General features: G+C 35.1%; 1 protein-coding gene and 1 gene segment (V, D, J or C); both read left to right on the top strand.

Moving 5' to 3' along the window:
* Positions 1-14,307, top strand: part of LOC137201474 (immunoglobulin gamma-1 heavy chain-like) — an 86,835-nt gene that overhangs the window by 2,441 nt on the left and 70,087 nt on the right.
* Positions 2,769-11,950, top strand: LOC137168210 (uncharacterized). Its single transcript, XM_067570715.1, has 3 exons — positions 2,769-2,950; positions 10,552-10,850; positions 11,651-11,950. The coding sequence occupies exons 1-3, from the start codon at positions 2,902-2,904 to the stop codon at positions 11,948-11,950; spliced, it is 648 nt and encodes a 215-aa protein (XP_067426816.1). The 5' UTR covers positions 2,769-2,901.

The following is a 14,307-nucleotide window of genomic DNA, read 5'->3' as shown; positions in this document are numbered from 1 at the left end:
TGATAAATAAGTTACTCAATCTGAAGAATGACAAAATTTTAAAACAGCACCAACATGGATGGGTCTTGCTTCCTGGTCAGTAAGCATTTATTCTAGTTTCAAAAAGTGATATCCAGTTGTTTCCTCCCTGTTAGGAGGAGTCAATGCAAAACCTTCATGTCTTCCACCTCTACTTATCTGACTGCAGAGAGGATGACAGAGAACAGCGGACACACAGTTTAACATGATGGACTATAGGACAGGACTGCTGCTTTTAACTATCTGCTGGGCAGGTGAAAATATTCACTGATCTTAAGTTGAAGTTAAAAAATTTAAATAACAATTTTCTTTTTGTCTTGACAGGTGTTGATGGTCAGACTCTGACAGAATCTGAACCAGCAGTTAAAAAGCCTGGAGAATCCCACAAACTGACCTGTACAACATCTGGATTCACATTCAGTGACTACAGCATGCACTGGATCAGACAGGCTCCTGGAAAAGGACTGGAGTGGGTTGCTTATATCAGTGGTAGTGGTGGCAGCACATACTACTCCCAGTCAGTTCAAGGCCGGTTCACCATCTCCAGAGACAACAACAGACTGCAGATGAACAGTCTGAAGACTGAAGATTCTGCTGTTTATTATTGTGCTCGACACTCACAGTAACTGAGTTGGTTGAACAGCTGTACAAAATCCTACAATGATCATCATCTCTGGGTTGAAAAACCTGACCTACTTGATTTGATTAATGTCCTTAGTTTAAGTAAATCAAGAAAATTATATAAATCCTCTTCTCTTGCTCATCTTTTTGAGAATCATGTGATATTTTGTTTGGCCTAAATGATGCATTTTCTAAGAGAAAAAATATTTCTAAAAAGAGAAGTATATGGCTTGGATATGTAAATCATATTAATAAACGGAACTATCTTCCTTATTAAGAAAGAGCTTAAATTAAGATTTCTGCCTCTCAAAGTTTATGATCCATTACAGGCTTTTGGACAAGAAAGACTTGAGTGTGTTTTACACACTTAATGAAAACCATTCTAAAGATAAGATGATCACTGAAGTACAAACATTAACTGTGCAGTTAAATGTTTTTTTCTAAATGTTTAACCTGAGACTTAATTTTTAAAAGTCTGATTATCTCATGTTTCCTCAGTTTGTAGGATTAATACGAAATCAAAGCTCAAATACTCACTGGATATAAAAGAAGCTGTTTAGTACTGCATCAATGAAGTTTCAACTAATTCAGCAACAACATTAAACTGTCAACATTGTCAGCTTATCTCACAGACTCCCTGCTAAAGATTGTTTTAAACTAATATAATTTTCTTTTTAAGGAAAACAAATACTTTTATGCAGATATTTGAAAATATTTGTCAAAAACTGATTTTTGATTTTTTTTACTTGAAAATATTTGTATCTTTCTTTTTTCTTTCTTGTCTTCACTTCCTTCCTCACAGAGATTTAGAAAATATGAAATAAAATACAACAAAACAATACATTTGTTTTGATGTATTTTATTGTAGCATTATTGTATACATTACATTACAACAATAATAGTAAAATGTTGGCTATAAAAATCTCTGTCAGAGAAAATTCTAATGTACTACATTAACCTGAGGTATCTTTATAAGCTTTATATGATTTTTAAAAATTAAAATGATGAATGAACTCAGATCTATATAAATGTTCTTTATAACAATGTAATTCAACAATAACTTTATTTGATACAATAATTAATTTCTACTTCAGTCTGGATTTGAGGAGAAATTCTGATCTTTTCACCTTCAACAGAACCTATTTAAATAAAATGTAATCAACTATTCAACAATATGCAAATACATGTGATTCATAAGGAAGTGAAGTGTGTGTGTGTGTGTCAGTGAGAGGACAGAAGAGCTCACATCAGTTCAGCTTCAACATCAACCATGTTCTCTGCAGCTCTGATGCTGCTGCTGGCAGCTGGATCCTGTGAGGAGCTTTCAGTGGATTCACACAAATAAACACATTAGAAACACTGAATAGTCAGATGAATGATGGAGATAATGTTGATTTCTCTTTCCACAGGTGTGTACAGTATTGATCTCATCCAGCCAGACTCAATGGTTGTGCAGCCTGGACAGTCTTTGACCATCACCTGTCAGGTCTCTGGTTATTCTCTGACTGATGGCAGCTATGCAACAGGTTGGATCAGACAGCGTGAAGGAAAACCAATGGACTGGATTATACATCGGAGTGGAGGAGGCGACCTTTGGCAAAATAATGCTCTGAAGAACAAGTTTCTTTATTACACACACACTTCTACTAGTTCAGTGACATTAAAGGGACTGAATCTGCAGTCTGAGGACACAGCTGTTTATTACTGTGTCCGCAGCCCCACAGTGATACAAACCACCAACAGACCTGCACAAATACCCAGAGATTCATGTGACTGAAACACACACAAACATGTTTTAAATATGAACATTAATAAAGATAGTGCTCTCTGCTTAGTTGATAACAATTTGTATTTGTGGAATTCACAGAACCTCTATATCTTTGAAGGCAGAAACAAATAGAGTGCAGATTTCCTTTTTTATTTGGCCAAACTGAAATTAAGTAATTTGCTACATCATGAATTAAAGATTGTCAATGTTGAAAAAAAAGTTTTGTTCACCTTCTCCACCAGGTCAGATATTAGCTAGCAGGGATTTGATATTTTACATTTTCCTCTGTTGTTGTAGATACTCTACTTATGAAAATGTATCTGTGTTGAACATTTCCTTTTTAAACCTGTAGAGGGAAGTCTATGCAAACTCTTCCTTATAAAAATACAGCAATAGCAACTGTCATATAATTTGGAGCAGAACAACTGGAAGAGTTTTATACATTGTTAAAACACTCTGTTCAGAAAGCACTGAACCACAGTGTTTATTACAGAATGAAAAACACAATTGTCTGGAGTTTATTGTTTGCAGTTACTATTCATGGTAAGAAATCCAATTCTTTTGCTTCTTTTGTAAATGTCTAACCTGTGATTTTCAAGTTTGATGGATGATGATCTTCATTTCTTTGCTTACAGGAGTTCAGAGTGAGATCAAACTGGACCAGTCTCCCTCTGAGGTGAAAAGACCTAGAGAGACAGTGAAGATGTCATGTATCATATCTGGTTATAGCCTGACAAGCTACAATATTCACTGGATAAGAAAGAGACCAGGTAAAGCTCTGGAGTGGATTGGGAGGATGGACACAGGTTCAAACTCTGCCAGCTATGCCGGCTCCTTTCAAAGCCGTTTCAGTACCTTGAGGTGAAGAGTCTCACAGCAGAAGATTCTGCTGTTTACTTCTATGCTCGAAGAGTCACAGTGACTGAAGACAGTGAAGCAGCTGCACAAAAACCTCCACGGACACAACATTTGACCAGGGATGAAGCAGTTTTCAAGAAGCAATATGTTGGTGACTAAAACAATAGAATATTTATATTATCTTCTTATCTGCTGCCAATTATGCTCACAGGGAGTAATGAGAAACTTGATAACAAAATAAATCATGTTTAAACTGATTTGATTAAACCATGAATGTTAAAGTGTCTCATGTCTGAACATTAATTTAATAATAATACTTAGAAATACTTATGGACATCTTACACACATTAAACTAAAACATGTCAACTAACCAAACACATTTTGAGAACCATTAATGGGGTTTTGAATGGGAATTAAAAGTGTATTTCCTAACAGTGATATGAATGTACAAATAATAATACTAAAAAAGCATTTGTTGCTTATTCCATATAAGAGTCTCAGTAAAACCATTTTTCAGAAAAGACCACTGCTAAACAGTAAACAGCATTTGTGTAGTTAAATTACTTTTCTAACTATCTAAACTGAGATTTAAGAGTCTGAAGGCAGTTGATGAACATTTCTTAGTTTGGAGTGGGATTAAAACTACAGTACAATATACACAGAGAACTGCAAAGGCTGTGAACTAAGAGGATAAATGGATGTCAAAAGTGTTTTTCAGTTGTAAACACACTTAACTGTCCACATTTTCCACTGTTTTGTTTATTTGTCTTCAATGTGATAGCAAAGATCACATTCATGTAAATTATTTGACCGATAAGCCAGCAGACATTTTCTACCTAACTACATCAAATATATATATATATGTATATATATGTATATATGTGTGTATGTATGTATGTGTATATATATATATATATATATATATATATGTGTGTGTGTGTGTGTGTGTGTGTGTGTGTGTGTATATGTATATATATGTATATATGTGTGTATGTATATGTATATATATATATATATATATATATATATATTTCTTTTTGCATGTGGTTATACAAGGTTTCAGTTCCTTATTTAATTTCCTTTAGAACAAACATCTGCAATATGCAAACACTAAAACCCATAAAAAGTTTGTATAAATCAGCTGCAGCAAACTCAAGCATCGATACTATTTAGATTATTTTGCTTTCACATCTCTGGTGTTTGCAGTAACAAAATAAAATTAAATAAATCTCTTCATAAATATATGAAACTTAAGCAAAACAAATCTTTCTTAAATGTTTTAAATGAGTATTTCATAGTTGTCAAACTATATAAATGCTGATTATTTTGTGTTGTGTTCTCAACTTTAAACTTGACTTTCAAAGCAGTGATGCAGGAGGAGCTCCTGTAAACAAATTCTCAGGGGTCCAGTTAACATTATACATGAAGGGATTTGAAATACTAAGCACACTGTTAACATGGCTTATAGAAAGCGGACACTCTTGGTAGTTGTTCTGTTTGTTTTAACTGCTGTTGAAGGTCAGACCATAACAGAGTCTGAACCAGCAGTTAAACAACCTGAAGAATCCCACAGACTCACCTGCACAACATCTGGGTTTGACTTTGGAAACTCAGTGTGGGTCAGACAGGCTCCTGGTAAAGGACTGGAGAGGATCACTTTTATACACACAGCTAGTTCCTCTATCTATTACTCCCAGTCAGTCCAGGGTAGATTCACCATCTCCAGAGATGACTCCAGCAGTAAGCTCTATCTGCAGATGAACAGTCTGAAGACTGAAGACACAGCAGTTTATTACTGTATTACCGACAGTAATAAGAGAGTCATATAAATATCACCTCCTCTGTTTACCATTTATTTTCAATTAAACAAAATATGACATTAAATATACATTTTAACGACATAAATAGCAACATAATCTTCCTTAAAAATTATAGTAAAATTAAATTGTATGAAATTATATTTGAATTTACAAAATGTTTCCTTTTCTCAAAAATATATTTGGGTATCAATAAAATATTTTTTTGTATAAAAGTAGAAATGCATTATTTGAAACACTTGACATGTTTCATTAAATACAGGGACTTGAGTTGATTAAATGAGTGATAAAACTGCTATCATTAATAAACTGTTTAGATATAAGTGAGTTGGTGATGAATATTTAAATATCGGAATCAAGGCCTTGATTCTACCTCTGTGAAATGATAATTAAAAAGGACACTGAAATTATTATTTCAAGACAGTGTGAAGAAAATAATAATAATAACAACTTCCTCTATTTAGCTCCAGTTTGTCACACATTCTTACGCTCTATATTTGATTCTATGCAAACTCAGTGATCTTCCTTGTTACGCAGTTATAAAGATTTCTCATGAGACTGTCAGTGGAGGTGAAAGAGGATCAGAAGCTCACATCTCTTCAGCTTCACCATAAACCATGTTCTCTGTAGCTCTGCTGCTGCTGTTGGCAGCTGGATCCTGTGAGTCTCTCTGGATTTGTCATAGTTAGCAGTTCTTCTTTTGCAGTGTAACTTGATCATTTATAACAAAACATTTTCTTCTTTTAACAGGTGTGAAGTGTGAACAGTTGACACAGCCAGCCTCAGTGACTGTGCAACCAGGTCAAGGTCTGACCATCACCTGTCAGGTCTCTTATTCTTTTAGCAGCTATTACACAGCTTGGATCAGACAGCCTGCAGGGAAAGGACTGGAGTGGATGAGTTCTGACACAGATGTCAAAGATTCACTAAAGAACAAGTTCAGTGTCAACTTAGACTCTTCCAGCAAAACAGTGACTCTAAATGGACAGAATCTACAGCCTGAAGACACTGCTGTGTATTACTGTGCCAGAGACCCACAATAACACAAACCATCAGCAGACCTGAACAAAAACCTTTCAGGCAGCCACACATCCAACAGACACTTACAGTAGAGGACAGATGCAGCTGTGTTTCTGTCTTCTGGAGACACAAACAAGCAACACATGTACAGTACAAAAATCACCTGCTAAATGTAAACATCATATTTAGGACTGTGAGATTATGAAATAAAAAAAAAACATTTAGAAGTTCAGTAATTAGTTACTCAGTACTTTAATCTTTCTCCCACCATTAATGGCTCGAAGTAGATTCTGCATTTTCAAAAATGAAAAATTAACCATAAAACAAATTCAACTACAGTAACATGTGGTCTTTCTAAAGGCCTGCATCTGACAAAAGTTAGTTTCTCTACAGTAACCTCAAGAGTTTTAATCAAGAGTTTAAAATCTAATCACAGCAGCATTACTGTAACACCCTTTCAGTGAATTAACCATCTATATGGTGATACTGATGACCATATAATGCTCTCAGTATGTTTGGCCTTTTGCTCCTTGCCAGACAGACGGATGAATATCAGAATATTTAAAGGCCCATATTGCTGTTTTTACCCCTCACATACTTTACATTAGTGCCTATCATTTCATTAATTCAATTATCTGCTCGTGTAAGTACAGTATGAACATTTTTGTTGTTTGGACGATAATACAGTTGTGAACAATTTGCAGTGTGTTTTAGGAAACCCTGCATCTGTTAATTCAGAGTTGGCAACAAAATCAACAACAACATTTTTTCTGTTATGTATGTACTTCTAATTATTATTACTTTTATTTTCAGATCAAAAGTCTGATTTCAAAAGACATCATGCATGAATCATAACGCATTTGGCTGGAAGCACAAATACAGTTTATACTGTAATTTTAACAGCCAACCAAAATGCTGGCCAAGTCCAGTCTAGTTGTTTCCTCCCTGTGAGGAGGAGTCAATGCAAAACCTTGATGTCTTCCACCTCTACTTATCTGACTGCAGAGAGGATGACAGAGAACAGTGGACACACAGTTTAACATGATGGACTATAGGACAGGACTGTTGCTTTTCACTCTCTGCTGGGCAGGTGAAGATTTTCACTGATCTTGAGTTGAAGACATCATAAGAAAGTTTAAAACTTACAGCAAATAACTCTTTCGTTTTTTGTCTTGACAGGTGTTGATGGTCAGACTCTGACAGAATCTGAACCAGCAGTTAAAAAACCTGGAGAATCCCACAAACTGACCTGCACAACATCTGGATTCACATTCAGCAGCTACAACATGAACTGGGTCAGACAGGCCCCTGGAAAAGGACTGGAGTGGATTGCACTTATCAGTGGCAGTGGTAGTAGCAAATATTACTCTCAGTCAGTTCAAGGCCGGTTCACCATCTCCAGAGACAACAGCAGACAGCAGGTGTATCTGCAGATGAACAGTCTGAAGACTGAAGATTCTGCTGTTTATTATTGTGCTCGAGACACACAGTGACTGGAGTTGGTTGAGCAGCTGTACAAAATCCTACAATAGTTCTCAATAGTTCTCCTTACTAGGATGATAGATCACAACAGCTATCTCATATGATTAATGTCTTCAGTTTAAGTAGTTAAAGAAAATTTTGTAATTCCTCTACTCCTATTCATCTTTGGAGAACAATGTGATATTTTTTGGGCCTTAAAGACACATTTTACAAGAGAAAAAAATATTTCTAATAAGAGAAGTACATCACTTGGATATGTAAATCATATTAATAGACAGAACTGTCTTCATTATTACCAAAGAGCTTAAATTAAGTTGTCTGACACTCAAGAGATTACGATCAGTTACAGTTTTTGGACTCAGTATTTGAACAAGACAGAAAAGTTTTTTGTTTGTTTTTTTTCCCTTTATTTAGTGCAGAGTGTGAATAACACAAATTGAGTGCAGGACAAGTGATTAACATGAAACTCTTATGACACAGGGCAGTACATACAGGAGGAGCAAAAAGGACCAGACAATAACCCCAAGAAAACAATAACATGAAAATAAATTAATAAATAAAAATAAATAAATACACTTTTGGCTTAGTACAAAATGCACGTGGTGTGTGTGTGTGTGTGTGTGTGTGTGTGTGTGTGTGTTTGTGTGTTAGTGTTGGTGTGTAAGGATATAGAGGGAAGAGAGCAGAGGGAAGGAAAGATAAGAAGAAAGAGAAAGAAGGAAGAAAAAACAGAGAAGAAAAGAAATGGAAAGCTGCAGTGTTGTGGGGGATCTCTGGTTTGGAACCAGGGTGAGAGACAGAGTTTTATTTTATTTTATTTTATTTCATCATTTTTTTATTTTTATATTTTAAGTGTGTTTTACACCCTTAACTTAAAAGATAAGATAATCACTGAATTAAAACACTAATTGTGCAGTTAAATGTTTTGTCTAAATGTTTAACCTGAGAGTTGATTGGTAACAGTCTGATTATTTCACCTTTTCTCAGTTTGCAGAATTAATATGAAATCAAAGCTTCAATATTCACTGAATATAAAACAGGATGTTTTGTATGGTATCAATGAAGTTTCAAACTACTTCAGCAACAACATTAAACTGTTAACACTGTCAGTTTATCTCACAGACACCCCACTAAAGATTGTTTTAACTAATATAATTATCTTTTAAAATTATCTTTTAAGGGAAACAAATAGTTTTATGCAGATCATCACACAGGTTTCAGTTCCTGAACATCTGTTCAGAGTCTTCAAGTTTGTCTGGGCTACATGTGACTTCAAACATCTGCAAAAACTGAAAACATTCAAACTTTTGTATTCAAAGCTCCAAACCTCCATCTAACCAGAACAAACTCAAGTCTTCATGCTATTTGAGTATTTCCCCTGTCACTTCACTGCAGTAATTAAATAGATATATACTGTACATACAGACACTCAGTAAAATATTTGTCGATTGTTGACATTTAATTTTTCTTTACTTTAAAATATATATTTTTTAATCTTTCTTTCTCTTTCTTCTTCTTTTCCTTTCTCACAAAGATTTAGAAAATATGAAATAAAATACAACAAAAATTACAAGTGAAATAGTAAAATCTTGGCTGTAAAAAAACTCTATCAGAAAAATTCACATTAACCTTAAACTTTATATGATTTTTAAAAATTAAAATGATGAAAGAACTCAGGTCTATATAAATGTTCTTTATAACAATGTAATTCAACAATAACTTTATTTGATTCAATAATTTCTTTCTACTTCAGTCTGGATTTGAGAAGAAATGCTGATCTTTTCACCTTCAACAGAACCTATTTAAATAAAATGTAATAAATCATTGAACAATATGTAAATAAATGTGACTCATAAGGAAGTGAAGTGTGTGTGTGTCAGTGAGAGGACAGAAGAGCTCACATCAGTTCAGCTTCAACATCAACCATGTTCTCTGCAGCTCTGATGCTGCTGCTGGCAGCTGGATCCTGTGAGGAGCTTTCAGTGGATTCACACTAATAAACACATTAGAAACACTGAATAGTCAGATGAATGATGGAGATAATGTTGATTTCTCTTTCCACAGGTGTGTACAGTATTGATCTCATCCAGCCAGACTCAATGGTTGTGCAGCCTGGACAGTCTTTGACCATCACCTGTCAGGTCTCTGGTTATTCTCTGACTGATAGCAGCTATGCAACAGGTTGGATCAGACAGCCTGAAGGAAAACCAATGAACTGGATTATACATCGGTGGGGAGGAGGCAGCTTTTATCAAAATAATGCTCTGAAGAACAAGTTCCTTTATCACACACACACACCTCTAATAGTTCAGTGACATTAAAGGGACTGAATCTGCAGCCTGAGGACACAGCTGTTTATTACTGTGTACGTCACCCCACAGTGATACAAATCACCAACAGACCTGCACAAATACCCAGAGACTCATGTGACTGAAACACACACAAACATGTTTTAAATATGAACATTAATAAAGATAGTGCTCTCTGTTTAGTTGATAACAATTTGTACTTATGGAATTCACAGAACCTCTATATCTATGAAGGCAGGAACAAATACACATAAAGTGTGAAGATTTCCTTTTTCATTTGGCCAAACTGAAATATAGCTGACAAAGCTTTGACATTTTATATTTTCTTCTGTTGTTGTAGATACTCTCCTTATGAAAATGTATCTGTGTTTCATATTTCCTTTTTAAACCTGTAGAGGGAGGTCTATGCAAACTCTTTCTTCCCTATAAAAACACCAACAGCAAATGTCATATAGTAGTTTGTAGCACAACAGTTTTATACAAATTAGCAACACTGAACCACAGTGTTTATTACAGAATAAAAATTACACTTGCCTGGAGTTTAGTGTTTGTAGTTATTATTCATGATAAGAAAAACAATTCTTTTACTTCTTTTTTAAATGTCCAACATGCGATTTACAAGTTTAATGGATGATGATCTTCATTTCTTTGCTTACAGGAGTTCAGAGTGAAATCAAACTGGACCAGTCTCCCTCTGAGGTGAAAAGACCTGGAGAGACAATGAAGATGTCATGTGTCATATCTGGATTTGACATGACAGACTACTATATTCACTGGATAAGACAGAGACCAGGCAAAGCTCTGGAGTGGATTGAGAGGATGAACGCAGGCAGAAACTCTGCTATCTATGCCAGCTCCTTTCAAAGCTGTTATATCATGACTGAAAATGTGTCCAGCATCAATCAGTACCTTGAGATCAAGAGTCTGACAGCAGAAGATTCTGCTGTTTACTTCTGTGCTCGATAAAACCCAGTGACTGAAGACAGTGAAGCAGCTGCACAAAAACCTCCACAGACAACAAGTAGCTACATATGATGACAGTGACATCTTGGTTTTCTGATGAGCTGCATGTTACAAAAGCACTTTGAAAATATCCACAACAGATTTCTTTATATTTTAGTTGGTAGTTTTTATTGTCTTTCTGATCTTACATCATTCAAATAAATAGACTGAGTTCTTTCAACTGTCAAATTATAATTTAAATAGCAAATGTCACATTCACAGGTACAAACTTTACATTTCATGAAATGAGTTCAAAAAGGGAAACAAGTTGAAAAACATTTGATCAGAGAGTGAACTTGATGGATCAGAGGTGACCTCAGTCCAAAATATATTCAGAGCATGGATGGTTTTACTTAGTCAGATGACAATAAAGCAGATTTCAAATGGCAGTATGTTGATGATTAAAACAATAGATATTTATATTATTTTATGCTCTCATCTGCTGCCCATTATGGAAAAACATAATTTATAATGCATGAATCAAACTGATTTGACTACAATCCCTCTGTGAGGAGGAGTCAATGCAAAACTCAGACATCTTCTACCTCTACTTATCTGACTGCAGAGAGGATGACAGAGAACAGTGGACACACAGTTTAACATGATGGACTATAGGACAGGACTGCTGCTTTTAACTATCTGCTGGGCAGGTGAAGATCTTCACATATCTTGAGTTGAAGTTGTTGTTAAAAAGTTACCAGCTTAAATCAACTGATTATTTTCCTTTTTCTGTCTTGACAGGTGTTGATGGTCAGACTCTGACAGAATCTGAACCAGCAGTTAAAAAGCCTGGAGAATCCCACAAACTGACCTGTACAACATCTGGATTCACATTCAGTAGCTACAGCATGCACTGGGTCAGACAGGCTCCTGGAAAAGGACTGGAGTGGGTTGCTTATATCAGATATGACAGTGCTTACATCTACTACTCTCAGTCAGTTCAAGGCCGGTTCACCATCTCCAGAGACAACAGCAGAGAGCAGCTGTATCTGCAGATGAACAGTCTGAAGACTGAAGATTCTGCTGTTTATTATTGTGCTCGAGACTCACAGTGACTGGAGTTGGTTGAGCTGCTGTACAAAATCCTACAACACTCATTCTGACTGGGCTGGTAGATCACCTTTGCATGATTAATCTTCATTAAGTATACATCCACGCTTTTTCACGTACAAAATACATTTCATTTCACAGTTCACACTTTAATAAGGTGCAGAATCATGGAAATGAGATATTAGGTATTTGTGTGGAACATTCTGATATATTGGAGGTTTTATTTAGACAAGTAAATAAAAGAGGATAAATAAGGGTAAATTGAAAATATCCAAAGACAATAAAACATAATTAAAGAATGAAGTAGATCAAATAAAGGAAATAGTCCTTTACAGGAAAACGTCAATTACAACAGTTCATCTTCTACTTTTCTGTGTTCGCTGTCATGTTGGCGTTTAAGTGAATCTCATGTGTATACTTTGGGTAACCTGGAAGTACAAAATAGTTACCATCCCAGTTTCCAAACTTGAGAGGGTAGACAAGGACTGACTGGCTGTAACAATTTTCCCAGTTATGTGCATAAACTAGAGGCAATGTTATGGAAGGAAAGAAGTGATTTATTTTTACCTAATACCCAACTATTAATACTCTGTTCCTAAAAATGTTGTTACCAACTTTTCTGCCAAGAAATGACCAAAAATATATCACAATGCCTCATCCAGTTGTGCTGTTCACAACTGCTACACTGATTACTGCTTATTATTTAAATATAATTAGTCAGATGACATAAATTGTGCTTTGCTGCTATAATGTTGATAACCAAGTTATTAAATACAAATGAGAAATATTTTATATGTACAGACTTAGGTGGACACTTCCTGTACAGAAAACATTCATTGTACTTTCACCAAACAAGAGGTGAGATTCAGATTCTTCTTTGTAAGGAGGAGTCAATGCAAAACTTAGACATCTTCCACCTCTACTTATACTGTATGATGGCAGAGAGAATGACAGAGAACAGTGGACACACAGTTTAACATGATGGACTATAGGACAGGACTGCCAGTTTTAACTAGATGAAGATTGTCACATATTTTCAGTTGAAGTTTTCTTTAAAAGGTTACCAGCTTACAGCAACTGGTTATTTTCCTTTCTTTTTTGTCTTGACAGGTGTTGATGGTCAGACTCTGACAGAATCTGAACCAGCAGTTAAAAAGCCTGGAGAATCCCACAAACTGACCTGTACAACCTCTGGATTCACATTCAGTAGCTTTTACATGGCCTGGATCAGACAGGCTCCTGGAAAAGGACTGGAGTGGGTTGCTACTATCAGTGGTGGTAGCTACACATACTACTCCCAGTCAGTTCAAGGCCGGTTCACCATCTCCAGAGACGACAACAGAGAGCAGCTGAAAACTGAAGATTCTGCTGTTTATTCTTGTGCTTGACACAGTGACACAGGACGGAGGAACGCCGTACAAAAACTCACCACATTCACAGAATAAACTTCAGTTCAACAAATATTGACTAACTGATGAAGAACATGAAGAAAAGGTAGCTACAATTTGACAATTTTTCACACTTTTTTTCATTTGGTCATACAAACTCCAACCACCAAAGATAAAGGCAAAATGTGATTATTATTAAAGAAAATATCACATCAATGCATGAACTAACACATACAGTTTTTCCTCTAAGCAACAGGATTTAGTTTTTGTGCATCATCACACAGGTTTCAGTTATTGAGCAGCTGTTTATCTCCAGAGGCTCCACATCTGTGACTCCAAACATCTGCAGCACTGAAACCATTAAAAGTCTTTTATGCAAAAATAGGTTTTCATACTATTTACATTACATACTACTATAGAAAGTAAGTAAAACTCTATTTAAATATATTTTCTTTTAATTTAGAATAGCTTTAACCTCCAATGTGTTTAATATAATATTAAGACTACAGTACAACAAGGCTATTGAATTTTAGAACAGCAATCTAGTGAATTCTTAATTTAAAACATATCTAATAATAATACAAATACAAAATTTACTAAGCTTGTCTTTTTAGCCATGCAGCTGGATATGTCTTAAATTACCATTTGCTTTTTTACCAAATGGCATATGTAGGCCAATCATGAATCTGATATAGGAGGAATTATCTCTGGGAAAAGAAAATCTTACTTAACTTACATAGCTTAGAGAAAGCTAACACACTATGCCTATGATCACTTTTATTGCAATGTTAATGAATATGTTTTTCATTATACATGATGGATGACAGCCCTTTAAATTAATATTAATTTAGTTACAACAATCCTAATCCACTATGTTGTTTGTAATGATACTAGAATTTGCTCAGTTGGCACAATTGTGTGTGTCATAACAATACATCTGCATACAAAATAATTTACAATTAAAGCAGAAAAAC

The sequence above is a fragment of the Thunnus thynnus genome, chromosome 17 (assembly GCF_963924715.1).
Source record: "Thunnus thynnus chromosome 17, fThuThy2.1, whole genome shotgun sequence".
NCBI classification, from domain to species: Eukaryota; Metazoa; Chordata; class Actinopteri; order Scombriformes; family Scombridae; genus Thunnus; species Thunnus thynnus.
Note: the sequence above shows the minus strand (reverse complement) of the source record. Positions and strands in the feature narration are given on the sequence as shown.